The 25444-nt window shown below is 38.0% G+C and overlaps 1 protein-coding gene across 1 annotated transcript in view; it reads right to left on the reverse strand.

Moving 5' to 3' along the window:
* Positions 1–1788: 1788 nt before the first annotated feature.
* The window catches only part of GABRA4 (gamma-aminobutyric acid type A receptor subunit alpha4), a 47583-nt gene continuing 23927 nt past the window's right edge, over positions 1789–25444 (reverse strand). The window contains exon 9 of the mRNA XM_088163323.1: positions 1789–13472. Coding sequence (XP_088019449.1) covers positions 12939–13472 — 534 coding nt within the window. The 3' untranslated portion in view covers positions 1789–12938. The remainder of the gene's footprint in view (positions 13473–25444) is intronic.

Genomic DNA, 25444 nt, shown 5'->3' on the forward strand with positions numbered 1-25444 from the left:
GTCATGTGAGCTACATCCAGCCTTTCCCAGGTGCTTCTTCACTTATATCTGGAGCTGTCATCTAGCTGGTTTCCTAGAATATATTACTTTTACCATCTCAGACCACTGAACAGGCTGAGCAGATTTTACCTTTATGTACATACCAGGTCAGAGGCTGTTCAGTAGATGAACACTAATATTCAGCATTTGAGACCAAGATTTTTATTCAAGTAACAGCATACTTAATTGTCTTCTCCAGGGCCATTCCAAAAGAGCATCCAAATACAAATTTGAGAATACAAATTTTAATCTGATCCCTGCAGAAAGGAAGGAGGAAAAAGGGCAGAAGGCAGTGGTAGGCAAAAAGCCAGAACCCGACTTCCACAACTGAGTCCTCCTCAGCTGTGTTGTTTCTCTTAGAAGTAGTAAGTACTATATATAAAAATAAATATATCTTAATGGGAATTGAGACCCCCTATTTCCAGCTCAGTCTCAGATATTTCACGGGCCCACGGAAAGACCACTTGGACAGAAAACACAGGTACAATTCCCTTAAACTCAGACTGAAAATATATACAACAGAAGTCTCATGCTCCTCAATGGAACCAGAAATTGATCTAGCGCTCTTAAGAAGCCATAATCACACTCAGTACACAAAGAGGTATTAAAAATTAATTTAGAAGGCGTTTTTCACCAGCCCAAGTAAAGTTCCTGATAATTTTCAGCCTGCAGACTGAATTCCTCTTGTACTACTTCTAAATTATATAAAACCTGACCCCAGCATCCACTGAAACTCTCCTTGGATGCTGGGCAGGCCTCATCTATAACCTAACAGCAGAAATCCCCATCTAATCAATGCAAGTGATGTGAGTAAATTGTGAGATGTGGGGTAGGTAGCATCATGCCATGTAGCATTAAGTGGCAGCAGAAGCATGTATGACTAATTTGTGCTACAGGCTTAAAAATGACAACCACAGAAGCTAGGAGAAAGGGCTGTAGTCTCCCACATCTATGATCAAGCTGTGGTTGTCAAACATAGCAGATTTCTTGGCATCAGCATCTGTCTCTGAAGCAAGCAGCAATTACAGCACTTTGCAGCACTGCAAGCCATTCTGACAGCTATCAGCTCAACCTGCAAAGAGATTTGATGGTCTTGGCCACACTTAGCAAAATAAATTAGGGCTCCCCATTCCCTGCTTTGCATGGGCCACTACTCATACTAAAATCATTTCTCCCTATATGCCTCTATGCACATATTTGCTGCAAGCTATAGTTCGTTTTTGCTGCAACACGGTTTTTACAAGTCTGCGGCCTCTAATGTACAGAAGCTTTGCCAGACCCAAGCAAAGAATAATAAAAAATCACTTTAGGTCATGTAAAGAAATAAAGCAGCTGACAAATGGTCTGTTGGCAGATAAGGCAAGAAAGGAATGCTCTTAAATTACCTCACAGGAATAAAAAAATAAATAAATTAGATAATAAAATTAGTATTGCTAATCTGTGTGTTATTTGTTTCTGCTGCTGTGAGAGAGGCAAGGTAATTCATTTAGCTTTGAGCTTTTTGACATCATGAGATACATCATGACAATGATACATTAGTAGACTGACCTGTCATCTCAATATGCAATAAAGCAGATTAACATTCATCATATTGGTCATGAAACCCATCCCTTTATCTGTTCTTATCTAAAACATCAGGTTGATGGAATCAACCAATGTTACAGCAATAGTCTCAGGAGAATCCATATTAATGAGGTTTACTGTATTCCTTCCTCTTTCTGCTTCAGGCCACAATTAGAAAGACAACTGTTTAAGAACTCTCACAATCGTATTTTATTTGACATCAGCAATATACACTGGAGTATAATAGGAACAATTTTTTGCACAATCTTTCTTGCAAGATGGATTTATTTTCCAAATACATAGATGTTCATAATACAGGAAGGTAACAGTTAAGCTGCACAATAGCAAAACAAGTTGACAGCTATCAAACCACCTTTTAAGTTTGTTAGTATAGTCAGGTGACCAGCATTGAACATATCATTCAAATAATTTTTAGTTAACCTCTGATTCTTCAAATCTTCCCAGCCACATTGTTCCATGCAACTAAAATGTGCACCAAGAATAGTGTTAAAGAATTCAACCAAAGGCTTCCCTTGCTTTGATTTCCTTTCAGGTTTTCCCCATGTATAAGCCAATACAAAGGGATAAACATCAGAATTTGGCATGGCACAGGAACTCTTGTAACATGCATCTAGGATAGCCACATATTGCAGAAGTGGTAAGTTATTGACAAAGATAGGACTTTCCTACAGGGGCTGGTTAAAAAGCACTTTTACTATGCTTGCTTTAAGTGTATATTTTCTGCATGCCACTACTTTTACAGAAAAAAAAAAAAAAAAGATAAAAATATTTCCAAAAACTTCCTATTTTTCACTGTGAGTCTTCCTTGCAATGTCTAAGCCTAAACCCAGATGTTTTGGTTGCAATGGACAGGGCTTCTCAGGAAAATAAAAAAAAGCTTACAGTAAACTAAATATCAGTAAATACCATTTTCTTTTTTTTTTTTCCACTTTTCATTTTCAACTTTAAAATGACACAAGATATAGCAGCTGCTACACATCACATATAAATTCCCTTTTTTTTTTGGTTCCTCAGTTGGTCCTAAACTTCGAATTTGCACAGAAGTTGATATCTCCCAGTCTTCCTCTCAACTGTGAATTTGTTAGAAGAAAGAGTGAGAGAAAGGATATTCCTCATCATTTGTTAGATAGACTGATTTTAACAGCTCACTAAAGTGCCCCAGCAGTTTGGAATATTAGAACTGGCAGGACTGGCAGAGTGCAAGGGTGGTAGGTAAAAGGTGAGGAGAAAAATACCATACTTTAGGACTCCAACCCTACTCACACTGTGCCTTGCTGCTTGACTGCCAGGGTTTATCTGCCACTGGCATAGATGCACACCCTCTCCCAGCTCAGATTCTGCTGTCCCCCTGGTGATGGAGATGTGATGCATAGAGAGCCCATGGCTAAAGGAAGAGTATGGGAATCCCACACCTTCCCAGAAACTGCTGCTCCTCACCTCAGGCACAATGCAAGGGAGCAAAGTCAGGGACAGAACTTGAACAAATCAAAACAGTGAATAAGTAGCAGAACATGCCAAAAAGTGGGTTTAAATTGTCCATTTGGGAAGTTTAAAACAGCTAATGAGCAGCCCTTAAGCCTAATTTAACTCATACATCTTACCTCAGCAAAATGCCTCTTATCCAGAAATGAGATACCTTCTCCATCACTTACAAAAACATGCTCCTAACTCAGCAAGGCCAGCACTGAATGCCTTCCTAACTGGACTGATGAATTGAACCTAAAAATTCCTAGGTCTTCCATAGTTCACCCATGCCATAGCAGAAAGAAAACTTGGAAATATACAGGGAAGCTGGTTAATTGCATACTTAGTAAGATCAATGGAGAATGTGAAGATCAAAGTCTTTTTTTCACTCATTTATCTTTTCTTATCTGATTTCACCGTATTTATGCATATGATAGCCAAAGAGGAAGTGAGAAATAGCATTTTGTAACCTCTCCACAGAAATTTCCCACCTTCTGTTTTTATATCGTCTCCACATTCTCCAAAGGAGAAAAATTATAATCCTTGTATTTATGAAATGGCTACTGAATATCTCACAGCTAAGCATCTGGTTTAGCTTAAGAGAAAACCCACCTACATTTTGCCTTACCTTTCCTAAGTGAAATGTCTACAAATACAATTGACTTTTCAGTACAGAGAAAATATTTTTGCATTTAAAATTTTAGAAGTTTTAACTAAATATTCTCCAAATTAGAGATTTCATTTGAGAACAAAAGCTACCTTTGTGAGAAAATCATAGACAGAAGTTTGCATAGAAGCATTTCCTACCTTCCTGAAGTTTGCAATGGAGCTTATGATTTCCATGTGTGCAGGTGAGGAAATCTCTTTTTTAACAAAGAAAAAGTTTTTTAAAATGAGAATAATTCATCTTGATTTTCTTCTTCATAATTATGCAAAAAAAGAGGAGAAATTTACATAATTGTGCAACAAAATAGAGCATCAAAGAGAAACCCCCTTTTTCCAACGTTTAAGTTTACAGGAGAGATGGTAGGGGCATAATAATTATACCTATAGAAAAGTCAGCGATGCAGTTCTGTCTCTGGGAAGGCCCACAAGCTGCTGGCAGGAGACTGGGGGTACTTACACTAAGCATCTTCTGTTTCATGACCAGACCTGTATTTGTCATTCCCACCACTCTGCATTTCAAACCATTTAGCAGATAGGCAAGGAGAAGACGAGACTGCAGCACACCTTGGTGCTCCTTTGGGATGTCCTGTGCTGTTACAGTGCACATGAGCAGTGCTTATCTGAGGGAAGTTTTCACTCTGCCCTATTTTGTACTCCAGAAGAATATTTTCCATCCCATCCCCACTACTCCAAAGACCCTGTTTTACTACAGGACAGCTTGGATGCACAGCAACATGAAGGCATTCCAGCTGGCAGCAGGAGCTACCTCACATCTTTTCAGTTTCCTAGCCACAGCATCAGAAACCTCTGGGGAGATTAACTGTGCTGATCCTCGTGCAGGATTTGCAGTTGGAGTCGATTCCACATTGCACTCAGCTTGCTCCTAAGCTGTCTATTTGGAAAAGAGTTTAGGGGGCATTTTCATAAGTGGCTTAATCCAATATAAACTCTGCTCAGCCTCTGAAAGAGGCAGTCCCACTCTCCTCACCCTCTGCTTCTGACCACAGACTCGAATCTTCTCCCACAGGAGCAACAGAACAGCTCTCATGCACCCACAGTGGGCTACACACACACACACCTTTGCCCTTTGTGGGATCCCTGTTCTGCAAGTGCCAAGTTGTGGACATACATTTTCAGACATGACCACTTCATATGCAGGTGCAACCCACGAGCTGTAGCACTGACTGGATTATCAAAAATGCTCAGCACTAAGCAGCACCCATGCATTCAGGTACAAGAATGAAATCTTCAGATTTAATAGGAAAGTATGATACTTTAAAATCTCATTGTTACTGTTATGAAAGCTGTTTTCTTCACCCACATCCCCTCTGATAACTGAATTAAATCAGATACAGCATTCTCTCTATTTAGTGTCTTAAACATAAAGCAAGTTAAATGCTAATGTTCCGAAGTGCTTCGTTACTGAAAATTAAATATATAGAGTCCCAGAAAGATTTTTTTTTAATGTTACTGTTTACATTTTTGGTTGAGAAATGTTCTAAAACAAAGGGAAACAGTAATACTTAATAAAACTCATTCTATCTCCTAATTCTTCCTGGCTGACAATGAAAATACCATTTTCGAAAAGAGCTTCAATGGAACACTAATGTTTATAATAGGACATTAGACACTTTTCTTTATTACTTTCTCATTATATTTATAATGAAGAAATAATTATTTCTAGGCTGCTTCCTGCCAGATGCAGTTCTAGTACCTCTAATAGGACATATCTTAAAATAACTGCTTGGTAGCAAGAAACTAAATTTTTCATCCTTACTCATGTTTTCCCTTCTCTTCCTTTTCTCTCTCTCTCTTCAAATAACTTGACTGATTTTGGCTCTTTCAAAAATTCTGGCCTTTTTTTTGTTTGTTTGTTTTTTTAGTCCATGATTTCTCATTGATAAAATTCACAAAATCACCTTTGTGGAGGAAAAATTACCACAGGGGGCACTGGAGGTTTGAGAAAGCCTGAGACAGCCTCTGTTTTAATGACAGTGGAGGTAAGAGGAGAATTCTCAGTCTGTGATTTCACACCAGCATTAACCCAGCTCAAAGCATCAATCCAAGCTCCTCATGCTTTCCTTTGAACCAGCACTAAAATGGGAGCCAGATCAGACAGATCCCACTACTTCTCACCAGCCAAAAGGAAACAAGAAAATTGGGGATTTAGCTAGACAAGTTATTTCAACCTGCTCCCCCACTAGCACTGAAATACTTCCCCATACACAAAGCAAGGCAATAAAGAAGAAGGTGAGAGCACTACATTCAGCAGTAATACAGTTTTATGGTGGAGTCTTAAAAATAAAGGTTGCAAAAAGCCCATGGATTCTGCTGGTAATCTCTGGTGCAGACTGCTTCAGAAGATGGCAGGGCATAAGCCAGCTCCAATTCAGAAGCCTTAGAATAAATATGCCCTGAGTCCTGCCTTGCCCAATGTGCTTCATCAGCCCTTCAAATATGGGTTGACTATTCAAGGCCAGGATTTTTCACAGGTGGATTAGTTTCCACCACAAAACCACTGCTTGTATTGATTTGAAAAGGCATGTATCTATGAAACAAATATTTTAAAGTAATTGCTCAAGAACTCTGGTTATCTGAAACACCTCAAATCTCCACCACTCGTCAGTGACAGTGAATGTTGCCAAAAATTATTTTAAAATTAAATACATGTACATACAGAATCATCTATTCATGAAAAGTTCATTTGACAACCTGGTACATCCTAACAGCAAAGGAGATTTTCAAGCTTGCAAATATAATGCACACTGTGACATTACAGTTAGTAATAAGGTTAGCTATCTCATATTTCAAAATAACTTTGAAGAAATACTTGTAGACAATCTTTACTTCTGAGTCCTCCCTCCTCGTAGCAGTTTTACTTACCATGGAGATGAGCCACCAGCACAAGGTGATGATGCAAGACAAAGCAGTACTCAACTAAATTTTTCAATGTATTGAGCTCAGAAGTACAGCTGAGTCCTTCATACTGTCATCTGCTTCTTCTACCCAATTCCAGTTAAGCTTTTTCCAAGGATGAAAACATATTCACAAACAATTATTTCCTTTAGTGTTTCTTTATGTCATCAGATCACCCATAGATTGCTGTATCAGTTAACAGCATCCACAGTGGATACAGCATTCACAAAAACACTAAGCAAATGTTGACACAACAACAAGATGACCAGCAGGAAATAACCCAGATCTTCATCCTATTTGAAGATTAATTCAGTAAAACCATACTCTTCCTCCAGATCTTTTTCTTGAAAATAGTTATATGAAGATAGTAATAAAAATACCTACCTCACATGGTGTTTTCCTTCCAGAAAGGAATTCTTTCAATACAGACCTATTAGCAAGTATATCTTGAGTTTGCCTCCTTAAAATTCAGGGAAATAAAATTATTTCAAGGGATATGTGTATATATGTATCCAGGCTGCAACAGCATTAGTATTTTTAAATGCTAAAATTATGCTATTTTAAAAAAATAAATCATTCAAAAATTGATGGGAGTTTGGAAGGCCTTCTAAAAAAGGGAATCTCCAAGGCTTTTGTTTTGCTGCTGTTATTTTTATTTTGAAGAAGCCATCATGCTCTCAATTCCTCTTGCACAAGAAAATGAAAATAAAATTATGACCAAAAAATATGTGAACTACAATGGATATTAACTGGTTTTCTTTAAAATCCTTTCCAGAGGAATAATATAAAAAGCATAAGAAAGTCTAAGAGATACTTTTAGATGTAGTAAGTTATGGACTAGAAGACCACGCTATTCAATTTTGAAATAAATACCTACCACATTTCTAACTCATATGAAAACAAAGTATGTTTTGCAAATTCCATAAATTTTACAATAATTGCATTTTTCATTCCCTCCAGTTAACACAAAATATAACATTAGCAAAGAGAGCTCTTTACAGGGTGCTCTGTACTTCACACTACTCTCACTTGCCTGGGATGTGGCAAAAATTTACTTCCAGAGTCTGATTTACTCAGAACACACTGAAACTCTCACCACACTCACAAACTCCAAAATAGCTACATCTTGACTCCGAGGAGAAGCCTACAAATGAAGATTATACAAACTAACACATATCAGACTCTTTCCGAATGGCATTTTTACTTCCACTAAACTTCCCATATAAAGTGCACTGAACTAAATGAAAAACACATTGGTGTCAGTGGATACCAGTAGAGGTTCTTAAAAATATGTAAACTCACCTTGGAAGCCCACAGTGAAATAAATACAAGGTCTTGTAAAAAAACCTTCTAAAAATTGCTAATGTCATTTAACTTCATTTAAACTTTTTCCTGGATATTTTTCCCCTGTTTTTTGGGGGGTTGGTGTTTGGTGGTTAATACTGACCTCCACTATGCTATTTGCCCCTCAGAGTTCCATTGAGTATGAAATTATGTTTATACAGTTTTATTCTACCAAATATAAATGGAGGAGCTGTACTTTGCTTTATTACTGCTTTGCTTTATTGCTTTACTCCTGTCAGAGTATGAAGGGAAGCACCTCCTTTTCTCCCCACTTGGCACTGACCTGCTGCAAACTTCCTCCAGTATAGCCCTGCAGCTCTGTAACACTTCCACAACTTTGAACACCCTTGGCTTGATCAATATCATCACCAGATGTTATACTAAACCTAGGCTTCTCACGACTACAGCTGCTTTTTTTCTAATTTATTATTCAATACTAGGATTAAGTAAAACCAAGGGTGATTTTTTGTCAGCTGTCTGTATTAAAATTCATAACCACACAAACCCCTTCTATTTTGGTGAGGTCAGGCCCTATTGACAAGTCCCAGGAAGATGAGGCACAACTCACGAAAATTTCTTTCCTCCTTAATCTTCTAAGTCAAGCAAAAGTTATAAGAAGTGTACAAAGTCCATGATCTACTCTGCTATCCAAACAGACCTTGGCAGCTTCTGGGATTCAGATGCATAGTGTGCTAGAGCACACTTTAAAAGGTTATCCTAGGAAGTCTGTAGTACCTGTGGGAAAATGTCTCAGATGGTCAGTGTGTGTCTCTTACAAAGCCTGTGTGTCATTTCTTCCATTCTGGCCTTCCCTACACTTCTAACAGCACAAGGAATATGGGAAGTCAGGCTTGCTCTGGATAAATTGGATAAATAGATACTGCATACCTTGACATTCTCACATGGCATACAGACAATGAGCTACAGCATTAAGGTACACTGAGGCCAAATGATATACAGGAGGTACACAATACAATGGAAGAACATGGAATTCTGGACATATCAAAAAGCTGGCAATTCAATTTTTGTTTTTTTTAATACTGGTTAAATCCTATTAAACACATTTACTTGGTTTCTCCATTTTTTGTAAGGTCCATTCTGAATGATGAAGATGATGAGATGCCAAAGGCTACACTTGAACACCCTGTAATCAATAAATCTTAGCTCCTGTTAACAGAAAAGCTCTAATCACATTCCCTGTTAAACTATTTACCTCTTTCCTTCAATTATCATCCAGTTTCCATGAACGATCAAAGGGTAATGTAGAGTGGATAACTTAACAGTGTAAAAAGTCTAGTTTTTTTCCCTTTCAAACATACACGGGGGAAGAAATGCAATTTCTACATCCATCTGATGAAGAAAGTTCATTTTAATAGGAGGAAAAACAGATTCCATTACTGCTGGTGAGCTCTAAGAGTTCAGGTCACCTTGAAGGGCTGGGGTCTAACTTTGCCACCTCTCTCATCTTCATTATTTTCACAATTGCAGTGAAACCTGTTAACAGTGGGCTCACAATTGACTACAAAGCACACTTCAGTTCCTGTGAAGGCAATCTTCCTGTACCAAATTTTAACTTTTTTTCTCAAATGACTGCATTAGTGGTCAGGGCTGCATCACTGCAATCTGTGGGAGTTTTGCTGGTGGTAACAATGTCTCTGGGGAAATGTCAGTGGAGAACTATCTCTGTTTCTGTGTAAAGATTTTTTGCCTTTCTATCCACTTTCCTTTCCTGTTGATAATGTAAACTTACCTGAAATGTTTGGTTAGTTTTAAACCATTATAATACTGTTAAAGAAAACAGATTGTTCAACAAATCCAATAGAAAAAAAAAAGAACAAAAAACTGAAAATATTGCTCCTGTAGAGTTCATCTCACTGAAGCTCATCTCTAATAAGCTATTTGGTCACTGAAATGACGCCTGCAATGTTCTCCCTTAGGATTTTAGTTAGCAGTTTTGAACATTTGAGCTGATATATTTAGTGCTTTTTAGTTTTTTGTGCTTTCAAGTTATGGTGTCACTGAGTATATTGCAGGCTCTTTGTTGTTTTACTGTTTCTGATCATCCAGGGAGATTAAAAATAATGAAGAACAACTGTTAACAATAAACTCCTGTTTACATTGTCCACATGTACTTTGGAAAGTTAATTATAGCAATTTCTTCATATACTGCAACATAAAAATGTAGTACAATTCAATAAATTAGACTTGGACTCATAATGATTTTTTTTAATGTACTTCATTTTGAATTTAGGCATGGAAGTCTTGGAAGGTACTTCTGAAATATACTGGCATATTTAAAATAGGCAACTTTTTCTGTGGTATCATTAAAAATTTCTCCCAAAATGGAAGCATAGAAATAAATATTTAGAATTTATTATTTTTGCAATCCTTTTTCCTCCTTATAAATCTTTAAAATTAAACAGAAACTACAAGTGAATTCAAACAGCACATTTAGGTCAATCTTAGGCTGAACTAGTGTTGATTCCACTGAACAATGCACTAGGAAAAGCTGATTATAAAATCAGTATACAGGGATGGGTGGAAAGAAGAGATGACTGTTTCTAATGAATTGTTTAAAGCTCTGCCTGTGAGAACACATTCTTGGTTTTCACCACAGAGGAAAGCAAAGAGTAATTTCAGTAATTTCTGGTGCAAATATTGGATTCTCCACACATTTGATCACCATTCTTAATGCTACAAGTATTTTATCATTTGTGCAATTATAGTCAGTAATTATTGATAAACCAGAGGTTTAGCTTTGTTTATTCTGGCTAAACCAAATAAGTAATTTCTTGCATACTATCTTCTATTCTAATAATTTGTAACAATGTGACCTAATTAGAGAGGAAACAGCTACAGCAACTAGCAATACATCCAAAGTTACAAACTACTGCAGTTAGACATCTTGCACGGGTGCTCCATTTCCAGTTCTGTGATATGCCAGATAAAGTTTTTCTAACGAGTGCTGTAATCTCAGGCATCTTCTAGATGTAAAAGATGAAAAAGGAAAGAACCACACTAGGCCTTTTGAGAGCATCCCTAAAGTAAAAGAAAGACTAAGGCAACTGTTTATATCACTCAATTACAGTCAAGTTATGTAAGACATTCCCACTGCAATCTATCATCTACAGTTCATTATTACACATGAAAGAACCATCTGGGATCCATACTGCACACTGTACTATCTCTTGCCAGGTATCTCCCAGGTCCCAAAGGTTAAAGGTCAGAATCTCAGCCATGAGCTGGCTAAAAGGCTTGGAGAGACAGAGGCACGGTCATAGTTTCACCATTTTGGGGTCTTTTTACCCTGACTCTTGTCCCAGCATAGTCTAGGGCAGTCTAAGGAATGCCTTTTGTTGCCAGCAGCTTGTGTTCTCCATAAATCCCTTGATCATTATCTGGGCACAGAACCACTCAACACTCACCTGATCTGCCCTGCAGCATAAGACTTGGACAATAGGCTACCAATCTGCTATTCCACCAACTGCAGCTAAGGATTAGTCCAGACCTTTAAAGGCACAGCCAGATCATAGCTGAGAATTTGGCCTTTGATTTTCACTTGTCACCTGCACAGAAACACTAATCATTTGCCAAGCCAGACAGATTTGTACAAACATTTCTTGCACTTATTGGCAATATGTTTTCTACCCGTTCTAGTGAAAATAACATCTATGACCAGGATTTCTATCAGGTTTAACTATTCAATGTTTTAATAATGTTCCTGTTTGCATACTGCAATTTGGTAAGAAAAGCACCTATCTATGCCACAGTTTCATAAATAAACTTTTTTAGCTTGGGATCCACCTAGAAAATTTACTTTCTTATTTATATCACAGCAGTTATTCTCAAAAAGGGTGTCTTTTATTCACTCAGTGACATGCCACACTCATCTATGCAAAATGGAGCACTTTTTTGCTTAATTTTGAGGCCACTTTTAAACTGTGTTGAAAATTTAATTTGACACAAACGTTACATAAAGGGGGGGGCGATGGGGCAATGGAATATGTGTTTAAACGAAGTCAGGAGTGTAACTGAAAAGTATGGGGGGAGGGAAAACCCAAAAACAAACTAAAATCCAAACCCCAAAGCATCCAAAGAAAAAGCAAAGAAATCAAATAAAAAGTTGAACATTGTGGTCTGGTCCTCATCTACTAAAATTGATGTAATTTAGGAATAAATCCACTCAAGCTGGTCAGCAAGTTCAAAGAAGAATCGCCCACTTAAGATCACCTTACCAGAAAAGAAAATCCAATTTTGAGAATTACATCAGATTTCAGATTTTACAAGGTTCACTCATTCTTAGTTTGTTGTGAGAATTTCCCAGGTTACAATGCAAAATAATGCTTAGTAAAAATATACGGAGCTCTACAACTCCTTTGCATAACTTTCCTGGAGTTGCTCTCTCCCAGGCTGGATTCTCTTCCCTTTTGCCACTATTGATTTTCTTCCCCTCATTCTGTCAATTTTAATCTGGCAGGGAAAGTCCTTTTCTAGCAAGCACTGTCAAAATATTCAGGACTCAGACATGCAATGCTGTGTCCAGACAGCAGTGCTGCGTGCCTCATTTGTATTAGCCAACATGCACATTCCTAGCAGTCAGATGTGTTCCACTGCACAGCTGTGCACCTCTGCCTCTGATTTTTTTCAGGTGCACGTTCCTCCCAAATGCAAGTTCTGTGCAGCCAGAATAGTTTGTCTCAAGCAAGTGTTGGTTCACTGCTGGCTGAAGGGAGGAAGACCAATTACTGTTACCCATTACCCTGTTAAGAGTTAACTAATTATCCCCAAAAACTCCAGCCTTTAGAATGGGAGAGTAGCACACAGCTTTTATAAATAAGAATTACTGACCTTTTTAAATAGTTTCAAAAGAAGAAACTCTGCATCAAATGTGAGTATAATTTAGGAACTACTACATAGCAGCAAAACTACATTAGACTTTCTGATTTTTCCATGGTGTCCTTGGATAGATACACCACCCAGTAGACCATGTTAAATGCTCCGAAGGTAACAGGAAATAAAATGCGTGCATATTTGTCTATCTTACTCGTGCCAGAGTGGGAGGCAGGGGGAGGAGGTGGTGTGACAGCAGATGGCTTTGCAGATGCTCCTAATGTATTAGGTGTGGTGGTCTGAATCTGCTCCAGTCTAGATCCAAGCAAGTGCTGAATGGAAGGGGATCCAGCTGTGGCATGCTGGGATACAAATCCAGTTAAAATTGGGGTAGAGGGAGGAGCTGGAGGGGTAGCTCTTGCAGAAGATAATGTCTCCGATGCATTAATTCGTGTGAAAGGGTTGGGACTTGATGCAGAAAGGGAGTGGGGTGTAATGTCAGAAGACCCCTGAGCTACAGAGGAAGGCTGGACAGAGCTGTGCCTTGTGTCAATTCGGCTCCCACCATCAGCTTCAGACTGTACTGTGGCATTCGTTCTTTTCCTCACATTTGAATTGGCATCTGTACTCTGCAAAGTTACAAAAAAATACTTGTCATTCTTAAAATAAGCACTCAAACAAAAACAATGGAAACTATAATCAAGCAGTATCTGAGTAATACTCACGAATACAACCAGTAGTTTGATCCTGAAGAACAAAGATACCAAAAACTCATGAAAATAGATTTAATAGCATATAAAGTGACAAACAAGAGTTCCTTTTAGCTGTGGCTGGAATACCAGAGTGAAGACATCTAAATGCATCACACTCCATGTGATGCAGCACCTATACAAACAATACTGTGAAGCTAAGGATTTTCAGGTTAGAGTCACAGTTTTTTCCAGGCTCAAGCTCAAAACCAGATTCTCTAATGTCTACCTATTTTTCTGATGATATAAAAACATTCTAAATGCAACTTACCAGCCATGAAAGTTTGTTTATGCTTTATATCTCCAGAAAAATAACTACCATATATTAGGAACTCTAGTCTTCTACAGAAGTGGCTGTTAAAATGCAAGTATTCAGCAAACCAAGGTACCACATTGCTGGTCCTTCAGAAAAAAAGCCAGTGCTTTTCACATCAACAATAGCACATAAATTCACCAGGCACAACTGAAACAGGGAATAAATTAGTCTTTCATCAGCTATTCCTCTCCATTCATTAAGTGAGAGAAGTGGTGAATTCTCCATCACCTGGTGTCTTCAGGCACTTGATGTCTTTCTGAAAGATATTCTTCAACCAAATAGTACTTATTAGGCTGCATGAGAAACTGAAATACAGATAAGGAAGTACAGGAATAGGAAATCCATCAGAGTTTAATATTCTTCTGACTGTTGGGAGTGGGACTTGGCCTCTGCCTTTTTTCTCTGCACTTAAGAGGAAGACTAACATGTCCTGAACTTCCTTCTGGAAAAGTATCTAAAGAATTCTCACCTTCAGCCCTGCACCTAAATATGATGTAAAACATACAATACTTTAGATATAATATGTGAATATTCTAATATAATAGAATATTAGAATTCTTCTAATTAAGAAACTAACTGCTTTCCAGTAGAAAAAGACTTGAGGACAGGGTACACAGGTCTAAATACTGACAGGATGAAACAACCACTCGTTATATATAGAAAATCCTATGTTTTACACCTCTCTGATGATACCACTCCCAAGCATTGCCCTGCACCATACCAACTGTGCCTTTGGCTCCCCTTCCCTCCAGCCTTCCCAGAGAACCCTGCCAAAGCTCACAGCACAAATCAAAGGGAGAGAAAGCAGGCTGTGATGTCTTTCCTCCTTTGTCCAACAGCAGTTCTCTCCAGCCAAGTGACAGAACAGTAACAGAGAGCAGGTTAGGTATTATTCAAGGTACTAGTAATATCTTGAGTAGTGAGGAGAGGCACTGTGTCTGCCTGCTACACCTGTTGTGCTTCACTGCTCTGTTCAAGGAAACAGAGAAATTGAAGTTGAAAAGAAATCTATAAAAAAAAAAAAAATAAAATCACTTGATGCTGTTCCCATCATGACCAGAATGTTGGTCCCTAATCCTGTTAATTGCAGTACAAATCTGTCACTGGCAATACTGTTGGCCTGAATTTATCTGAAACTGTCACAGCTTTATGCCTGTTCATGGCTGATGTATTTGCCAGCTCACAGTTGATATATCAAAGAATGCCTCTTATATTTCTGTTTTCCTTCCTGCATAGAAGCATGTCAATCCCTTTTATTTATTATTCTGCATCTGCAATCCAAAGAAGCAGAGGACTGAAAGAAACACCAGAAGAAACTGGTATTTCCTGAAAGAAACACTAATTTTACTGTTTGATAGCGAAGCCTGAGTCACTCTTTGGGAAGTGCAGAAGTACACAGGTGTGCAAACTGGATACTTTCATACTAGGTTTGTCAATGACCCAGGAATAGTAAAGCCATTTTCAAGACAGCTAAATTGAAATTATAAAGTACTATCAGGACAGGAGTACATTTACTAGAGACTTGGTAATACCTGATGGAGTCCATGTCACTTGAAGGCTTGCAAAGCTAAGCAGATGGAAGTCATCAATGTTCACTGCCCAAAACAACATCTCTGTGCCATGGAGAAGCTGGCACTAGTCAATGAGAGGAGGTGAGTTTTATCTTCTACATGCAGATCCTTGGACATCCTGGCTCAAGTAAGTGTCACCCACTGTAAAGCTCTCAGGCAGTGCCTGGGAAGCAAAAATCCATGGGCTGGGACAAGGGCTGCAAAGTAAATCTGCACTGGAACCAAGACATGTCTCAGTTCCTTCCTGTTCTCTGCTTACAATAGACAAGTGGCTTAGAAGTTCTGCTGCTGGAGAATAGAATTACCACATCTTCAGTCAATCCACGTGCAACCATAAAGAATAGTCCAAAGAGCAAACCAATAAATTAGGTGCAATCAATTTACAGAGGCACCGTTTTATGTTCTTGCACATTTGTACTGCCACTGTTTTCAATCACCATCTCAGTGTATTTCCCTTTTGTGCACCATCAACTACAGACACAGGTAAGACAGACAGGTAACAGTCAGGCTCCTCACATTCCATTCATCTCCATTTCTTTTGTAGGAACTTGTTTCCATCAATATATTTACATAATAACTCATCTTCCCTCCAACTTCAGCTGTCGTCTAAATGACCAAATCAGACCTATTGCTATTGGATTCACTACTTGTTTTCCATTAAAGTCTCTATTCTAGAATACAATATTCTATACTATTTCAAATGCTCAAAATGTGTATCTGTGTAAAAGACTACTGGGCACTTGCTTTCTTGTTACTGACACAGAAAACTTCCAAAGTTTCAGAAACCTTAAGTTTAGAGAGAAACACAATTTTCTCAAAACATACTAATAAATGTACACATAAAGGCCAAATACATAACATTGTAAGATCAAAAAATAACACAGCATAACAAGCACCAAAAATACGGATACATTTTTTGTTAATTCCCTGGAAACTGACTCCCAATCACTCAGAGCATGGAAAACAGAAATGGCATTTCTAACATGCTCCACAGACAATGCATCACAGAAACCTCACTGTTCTTTCACAATGTCCTTGTAATAGTTTGGATTTGTGTTCTTGAGTAGAATCTTGTTCTTGAAACATACTGAAACAAGCATGCTCCATGGAGCACCCAGATCCATGTGTCATCAAAGCTGAGCAGAATGCACTCTCCTTGTCTAGAGGGCCTCACCAGCACATTGACCATCATGTACCCTCATTTATCCTTTCCTTGCACTTGTTTTACTCAAGATCATATCATGACAATAGTTCATTCTCCTCATTCACACCACTCAGGTATCCTTCCTTGTTGAGTTGTCCAGTTAAAAGGTTTCTAACAAAAATACTTATTACTGGTTTTATACATAGGGCCCTTATATATTTCTCTATTCAACAAAGATAACTCACTCCTCCCTACATTAGTCTATTTCTCCTGCATACAGAAGCTATCTCACAACTCTACATCATCTGAAGATTAGTGACAAGGTCACTAATAAAAATATTAAACAAGCCTGATTATGTGGCAAGCCTTAATGAACCAAATTCTGTTGAAAACATAATAAAATACAGCATACAGTTTGTATTAGGAAAACATTTCAGTCATTTCAGTTATGGTATATACCCCTAGTAAAAGGATAATGTGATCATGACAATCTGACCAACAAAATTATAGACGTATGCAAAGCACTTGCTACCTCCCAAAATTATTTCACTTTATTTTTTTTTAAAACAGCAAGAAACACGAAACTATTGCCTGTTAGTTTGGAAGCACTGATTAGGTTTGCAGGGCAAGGTTTGCATGGCAGAGGGGCCACTTCCCCTTGTGTGACAAACACAAACCTGCAGCCCGTGGAGGTCCTCATGCTGGAGGAGTGTGGAGCAGCCTGTTTTTGAAGGACTGCACTCCATGGAAGGCACCCACACTGGAGCAGCTCACTCTGGCAAGCTGCAGAGCCTGGGAAGGACTCACACTGGACAAGTTCATGGAGGACTGTCTCCCCCAGGAGGGACCTCACACTGGAGCAAGACAAGAGTTTGAAGATTCTTATCCCTGAGGAGGAAGGGGTGACAGAGATAACTTGCAATGAACTGGCTGTAACTACCATTTCCCACCCCCCTGAACCACTGTAGGGCAGGAGATTCATTCATGAGTAAAATTAAGCACAGGAAGAAGGCTGCAGGGAAGATGTTTTAAGATTTAGCTTTTATTTTCTCATTACCCTACTCTGCTTTGACTAGTAATATATTAAGCTAATTTTCCCCAAGTCGAGTCTGTTTTGCCCATGATGGTAATTGGTGAGTGAGCTGTCCCTGTCCTTATACCATAAAGCTCTTGGGTCAAGATATGTTCTCTACCTTGTGCAGTTTAGAGAGGAATGATAGAGAAGCTTTGGTGGGCACCTCGTGTTCAGCCAGGGTCAACCCATCACAGGCATAAAAACATGAAATATAACATGAAAATCAAATAGAAGCCAAATGAAAATGCAAGCCAAGAAAGGAAGGGATTATCCAAGTAAGGATTCTTTTATGAGGGCAAATCAGGAAACCACTCAATTGTCCTGAGCCAACAGGACTGCCGTGCTAGTCCAGACGGGGCTCCACAGGAAATACTGAGTGCACATTTTTCACATTCTCACTCTAGATTGAGAAAGGTTCTGATTTTCTAGAGGCATATCAGTAAGACTTTTGGGAGACCATTTAAAATCGTGTAACTCAGGAATGCAAAGTGTGAGCCTGAAAACTACCATAACATCCAGTCATTACACTGTGCAGCACCAGGCTTAATAGATCTGATAAAGATTGCCTGTCTATAAAAACAACAAATTCTGCTTAGGTAAATGACACCTCACCTTTCCTTTGAAATAGCTTATCCATCTGATAGGTCCAGCCAACTGGTCCAACGAATTCCACACACACCAGAAACTCTGATTGTAACCATGACCAAATCAGAAGTTTGAAGTACTTTGCTCTGATATATCCTCCTTCAAGAGGAAACCTTCTTGCTATACATCCTGTCAGGAGAATTCAGCCTCTGAGCCTTTACTGGCAGAAACAGTATGGATGAACTTCAAAATTTTAGGTGATTTGAGTGCACAGTTCCTGTCTGCACATAAACAAAGTTCTCAAGAGCTCTGAGAACACATTTATTGTCCTAATTGCAAGACATCTTCATTGGCTAAAGCTCTATGGTTGGCTGGGATACACTAATGCCTATTTTATTTTTAACAGCCAAGATCAGCAACAGTGAAAACTAAATTCCAGGCTTGATGGGAGTTCAAACATTTATCACCAAAATTTGATCATGCCAGAGGTAGATAGGTAAGTGTAGTAAAGCCAAGGAATTGATCAAATATGGGAAAATGTGAACTACAGTTTTTTTCAGATAAGACTGATAACCACTCCTTCTTTCTATCCAGATGAATATTTCCTTAGTAAATACAAATTAAAAAAAGAAACAAAACAAAAAACATATTCAGTAAAACAGGTTTAGAAAATTCCCATCCTATGCATAAGCATGCTTCTCTGAGGAGGAAGGGAGCTGTAGGATAGAAGGTTGAAATTCAGTCAGATAAGTTTTGTCACATAGCATGCAATATGCAAAAAGATTTTTGAAGTATTTACTGCTTTAAAAGATATAGAGATTTTGCTTTAATTTTAACTATCACATGCTATTTTTTATGCTTTTTATCTTTAAAAGAACTAAATAAGGGAAAGAATCAATGAGTACAAATTCTTCCTATGTGTAATGTCCTGGTGCAAGATACCCTTTTGCTAGTCCTAGAACAGAAAGTCTATATCATTTGGCATGAAGATAGGACATCTAAACTAACCTCCTCACAAGAGTGTGTAAAATGTAGTAATTAATGCTATATCCTTCCCTTAACCAGTGGATTCACATGCAGTTAATCATGAATAATACAATCAAAGATGCTGTTAGCATAGTTCAGGAAAAATCTATACAATTTATTGTTAAATACTGAGACAGATGTGTGGAGTAAGTTTGATGGTCAGCTATGACAGAATGTATAGACCAAACAAAAAAAACCCTACAACAAATCTATTGCCAAAAATCAACTCACACATCATTTGCTTTTCCATTTAAGCTCAACTTTGATGGATACTACTGTTTACTACAGCACTAAAATGATGCACAAATATGAGTTGATCTAAATTCTTCAATATTTAACATGGTTTGTACACCATAAACAGCTGCTCACATAATGTGGAAATTCTGAAACTATTTCGAAGTCTATGTAAGCCTCAACTTAAGCCAGAAAAAAAAAGTACTGGATTGTTTTGGATTGTTTTGTATGTATTACCAGTTTTTGACAAGCAAGGCAATTTTGCACTTCAATGAAGTCAAGATTGCAAATTTAGCATGAAGTGAAGTAGCATTCAGCAGCTGAGCTGAGGTTCAAGGGAAGGGGATCATCAGCACAGCAATATGCAGTACTGAACTGACAAACTTAGTCATCTTGTTACAGAACAAAGAGAGCTGGTAACAACCACAGTGCATATTTCCTATGATATGGCCAGCCTAGAATCTGTAAAACAAACAAGAACATAATTTAAAAGTCACAAGTCAAGTCCTGGGGAGAATGCAGCAATGATAAAAGTGATTACCAGGACATCAGGGAACTTAATCCTTAGGACTATATTTAAAAACAAAAGCCGTGAGAGCACTGCAAGCTGTGAGAAACTCTTGTGTTGTACAGCATTGTACAGTCAGCTGTTCCACGCAGCTCAAGAGCATCTTTCCATAGCCTGTTAGTGCTCTACATAGCAGCTTTAAATCAGTCTCTGTAATTTTAAATTTCTTCACAGTTTTTATGATGGACATATCCTTTTGAGATGTGAATCTAAAATAAGCAGTTCCTACTGCCTGAGCTAACAGAGTACCAGTAGTGCTCAGCATGGAAAATCCCCTTCTTTGGACCTCTGATCACTAGGAAGCACAGCCATCATCAACTCCTGAAAAACAGGTGCACATTAAAACTAGAACCATATATTGGCAATATAATTTAAATGTAATCTTCCTCAGAACTCCTTGGAAAACAGCTCAGCAGTTGTAGGGTTGGATATACAGACACATCTGAAGACCTATGTCAGGCTCACCCTGTGACAGAGTTTCACAGCATCACTGTGCAAAATCCCAGGGCTGCTTTTGCACTGTTTGTTTACTCAAGTGGAGAGCTCACAGCTGCAGGTCAATACATTTTCTAGTTCACAACAGATCTTTGCCACAGGATATCACTAAAATGGTATCTCTCCCTGGGACTGAGGTAGTACCATACTTAAAGCAGTAGCTTGTCTTTTCCCAGGGATAAACGCACAGCAGAATTTACAAGTCACAACACCACCATCTGGTACCAGTTCTAGTGGGAGAGAGAGCTAACACTTCGACATCCAGCAAGCAGCTGTCAAAGCTGGAGAGAAGTGCCCCGGGTAGGATCACAGCCTAAATTACATGCCTTTGCAGAAGGACCCACCCAACTGTATCCAGCCCTTCCAGCTCCGAGCTCTTTCCTGAGGCGAGACAGCTAAGACACTGTAAAAAGACTGATGAAAAGACTGTCCTCCTCTACTGTAACCCAGCAACTGGGAAGGGAACATGGGTTTGGTGATAGGAGACCACTTCCCAAATCTGCCCTGAATGCCACAGGGATATCAACACAGGCTTTTCATATCTCAAGCATTTCCCCACCAGGACACTGGATACTCTAGGACAAGTGATCATCCTTCCTTGTTAGAGATGTTGCTTTCTTCACACTTCAGTCTTGCCCTTCCATTGCAGTGCATGCACAGACAAGCTGGCTCCAGAACCAACTCATCTCCTTCTGCATGGCCCCATATAAATTATTTAACATAACAAGGTCAGCTTCAATAGAAATTAACATGCTAAGGACTACGTAGCAGCCTGGCTACTAATCTAATTCTCCAGTATTGAAAACTTGAGGACTCAAGTCTGCTCAGACTCCCATGTGTGATTTGTGGGAGGCTGTATCTAATGGGCATGCTGGCCACTGAGTTGAAACAGGGTAAGAATCCACCAAAGAAGCATGGCAAACACTTGAGAAGCAGCAAGTCAGTTCTGTACATGCCTATCCAGGGAAATTTAGTAATTAAGCCTTTCAGGTGTCTAATCACCATTTTGCATACTTCATCTCCCTAAGTAAAAAATAAAACTCAAACACAAAACCAACCAGTGAAAAAAAAATTCCTGAAAAGGGCACTACAATCAAAGCGGCTTTAAAATTTCAAAAAATTTTAATTGATTATTAGACTAATCAGGCATGTAACAATGAGGTATTAGTAGAATGAAATAAAAACTGAATGGTCAATAAACATCTTCATGCTTTTATGTTAATTTTCCAAGGATACAATTAGAGTCTTTCATTACAGCACTACTAAAACTTCAATGAGACACAGGTAAATTAATATATAGGAGAGTCAGTAATGTATTATATGAGAGCACGGGCTTCCAATACCAGGAGAAGTAAATGAATCCCAAAAAAAATTCATGCAAAAATTAGAAGGCTTAGAGCAACCAAAGTATGACATCACTTACTGTTTAGTTACAACAAAATTGTTTGTATGGTAATTTAGTAAGATTTTACTATTAAAATCTACCATAGTGGCTTTTATCCTTACCAATCCTTCCTAGGAAAACAGTCTGTTCTTCTGGGAGGACATTGTATAGCCTGCCAAATTCACACTATTTGACATTTATCAGGGAAGCAGCATGTTTTCATCAGTGTAAATAATGCTGCTTGTCCCAAATCCCACTGAGTCACCATATTGACCTGCTGCGAGCAAAAGCAAAACTTGGAGGAGAAATCTACCCTGCTTTACTACTGTGTTGCAGAGCCAGTCAATCAGAATTTCACTGGAATAATACTAGAGATTTTGGGTTACCTTATAGAGCCCTGGAATATGACCAAGTAAAAGCTCCACCTGCCACAAAACACAATGAATTGTAGTCCATAGTTCTGACAGTGCAGAGAGCAGTGCAAATTATTTGGAAAGGAAAAACAAAGGGGAGATAAGTTACAAAAGCCAGTCCACTATCCACTCTGCTTATTTTGCAATCTTAATTCTGATGGGAGGGGGAAAGAGGCAAGAAGAGCACTCCATTCTATGTTCTACCACTAGAAGGGCAAAAAAGTGCACAAAGTAGGAGGAAAGTTAATAGAAGGTTATTAAAGAAACATAAATTACAAAAACCTTTTTTAAAGAAATGGATGCCAAATTTATGCCAAATAAACCTATCCACCTGTGTGCTGCCTAAAAGCCTTACACATGGCAAACGTATATATATGTATTTAAATGTAAGTATGCATATATATGATTCTTAAGCACTAGCATGCACAGTTCTTAAAGATTTTATTTATATTATGACAAAATGAAAGAACTGAAAACATAACTATGGTAGGGAACAAATCTATTAGCCTAAGTCATGCTCCAACGAACTGTGGAGGGAGGTGATTTTTGTAACATCTCTGAAACAAAGAAGAATGTCTGATTAAGAACCAAGGACCTTAGTTATTTTCTGTATCTTTCAATTTTCGTTGACCTTAATGCTGTAGTTAAATTTGCTTTAGTGGTGTGCTGAAAGTGCTTGGAACACTCATTCCCTTGTAGATTTTCCCAAGCCACTCAATACTTATTACTTCTGATTTCCAATTTTCATGTAAAAATGAAGTCAGCCAGAAATCAGCTGGGAAACTCAAATGTGATTTGGTGTCATTGGATGCACCAGTATTGAAAACTGTGTGGAGGGGTAATAAAACTAAAGTGTAAATATAAATGCATGAAAAAGTTCAAGCAGAAAATATGAAGAGTCTTGCATTCAGGGACATCATTTCATACTAACCATCACAGGGAAAACTATAAATTCCCCAACAATTTTCAGTGGGAGGTTTGATGCTGGACAATCTGAACATTTTACCCTCATAAAGGATTGCCCTTGACTCGATGTTTCTGAAATGCTACCACTTTTCTTTTGACTATGTAACATTTCCCTCTGCAAAAAGAGATTTTTTTAAAAGGGAGAAAATTGCCATTATATCAATAGAAGACATATCTGAACGCCTGAAACTGGTATTGGCAGGAAATTAACTTATTATTAAGCAGAAATATGCGTTGTATATTCTATTGAAAAAAACCATAATATGGCTTTTTGAGCATGGAAGTCTTTATGTTTTTGTAGTAGATCATCACAATGACAGAAAAAGACATTCACACATCTTTTTGGAATTCAAAACAATGGGATGCAGTATTTTTTAAAATAACTGCATTATGCTTTGGTTTCCAAAAAGAAGTCTTATCCTAATATTAAATAAAGTCTTCCACTACTTGCAGTAAACATTGTCAGTATTTTTGCATGAGATGAATGACAGCCAAGTATATCCTTCATATTTCCTTGTCTACTTTGTGACAGTTCATTTTAATATTTACAGGAAATTGAAGAATGATCAATTGTAACATTTCCTAGTAAGGCTTGGAGAAGATAGCACTCCAGAAGGACTTTTTGTTATCCACCAGGTGCTGCAACTAAACTTCTGCTTCTTTTTGTTCATATTGCAAAAAACCTGCCAAAAACCATTTTCACTACAACAAGAAAAAAACTTCATTGTCCACCTTTAAATCCCAACAGTTTTGATCAAACACCCTGTCATTTTTTATCTTCATTATAACTGAATTCTGGAATTCAGTGGAGTTTACATCACGGCTGGGTCAGAATCTAGGCACAAATTCCATACTACATTGCCTACTTCCATTAATTACTCTGCTCACTTTGCAGTTGAGAAATGTTTCTACTTACAGTTTAAATTCATTCCACAGCCCAACCATATTAAAGGTAGAGTAATATCAGGTTGTCGAAGAAAGACAAATTTTTTTTAATCAAGCACCTCGATTTGTGCTATTTAAAAAGACATATTAGGTGAAATATTAAAAAAAATTAATTTTGTGTCTCAAAATTATGCCCAAGTTATATTGTTTGAGCACATCTTTAGCTTTATACATTATGAACAGTGCCAGTTGATCAGTAGAACTGTCTAAGTCTAGTGAATCAAGTAAAAAACCAAAAACAAACAAAAACAAAACAAAAAACCAAAACTCAAAATAAACTAAACAAACAAAAAAAACCCTACAACTAAAACCAACAAAACAAAAGCCCCAAATGAACACAAAACACCCCCACAAAAAAAGCAAACAGGAAAAAAAAATCAAAAAACTAGCAAAACAGCAAAAAGGTAAATAAAATCAAGGAAGCATAAAAAGCCCCACAAAACATTGTACCTGAGCATCACAGCTAACAAAATATTTTATGAACTATTTTGGATCTGTTCTATCTTCAGGTACCCAAACATTAAAACTTCCCACTAAGTCACTGCAACCTTCTCCCAGGTGATCAATCTCTCCTATCTTTCAAGTAGCATTTAGTGCAAAATGTGCCAGTTGTTTACGACCTGCAGCCACTCTCATCCTATTTAAATCTGATGCTAGCATGATGATCTTGACTGTAAATCATCAACAACAAAAATGTTCACTAATGAAATTAGAGCAGCAGAAAATTGTTGACATGTCAAAGAAATTTTTCACATGGCACAGCAGCCTCCATTTGTATGGTTCTGGCCTTATATCTAGATGAACTTCTTGAGCCTGACGTCCTTCATTAGGATCTGAGTTTTAAATGCCACTGCCCTAAAAAAACCCTAACTATAACACCCTAGGCAGTGGAGAAGTACTGAAGCAGAAAAAAATGGTCATTATATTTAAAAGCTGAAATGGTGTCCAAACTGCAGGACTATTTAAGTCACATAAAGGAGATAGGTTATGCATCCATATAAGGAGTCCAGTAACCAGACCTCTGGCTCAAGTATTGCCATCAAGACCAAGCTGCTCTTCAGATACTTCCATTCATATATGAGGCAGGAAGGTTTAGCTCCACTTCACTATTGCTGGGACAAAGGAAGCTA

Source organism: Sturnus vulgaris, chromosome 4 (genome assembly GCF_052056855.1).
Source record: "Sturnus vulgaris isolate bStuVul1 chromosome 4, bStuVul1.hap1, whole genome shotgun sequence".
NCBI lineage: Eukaryota > Metazoa > Chordata > Aves > Passeriformes > Sturnidae > Sturnus > Sturnus vulgaris.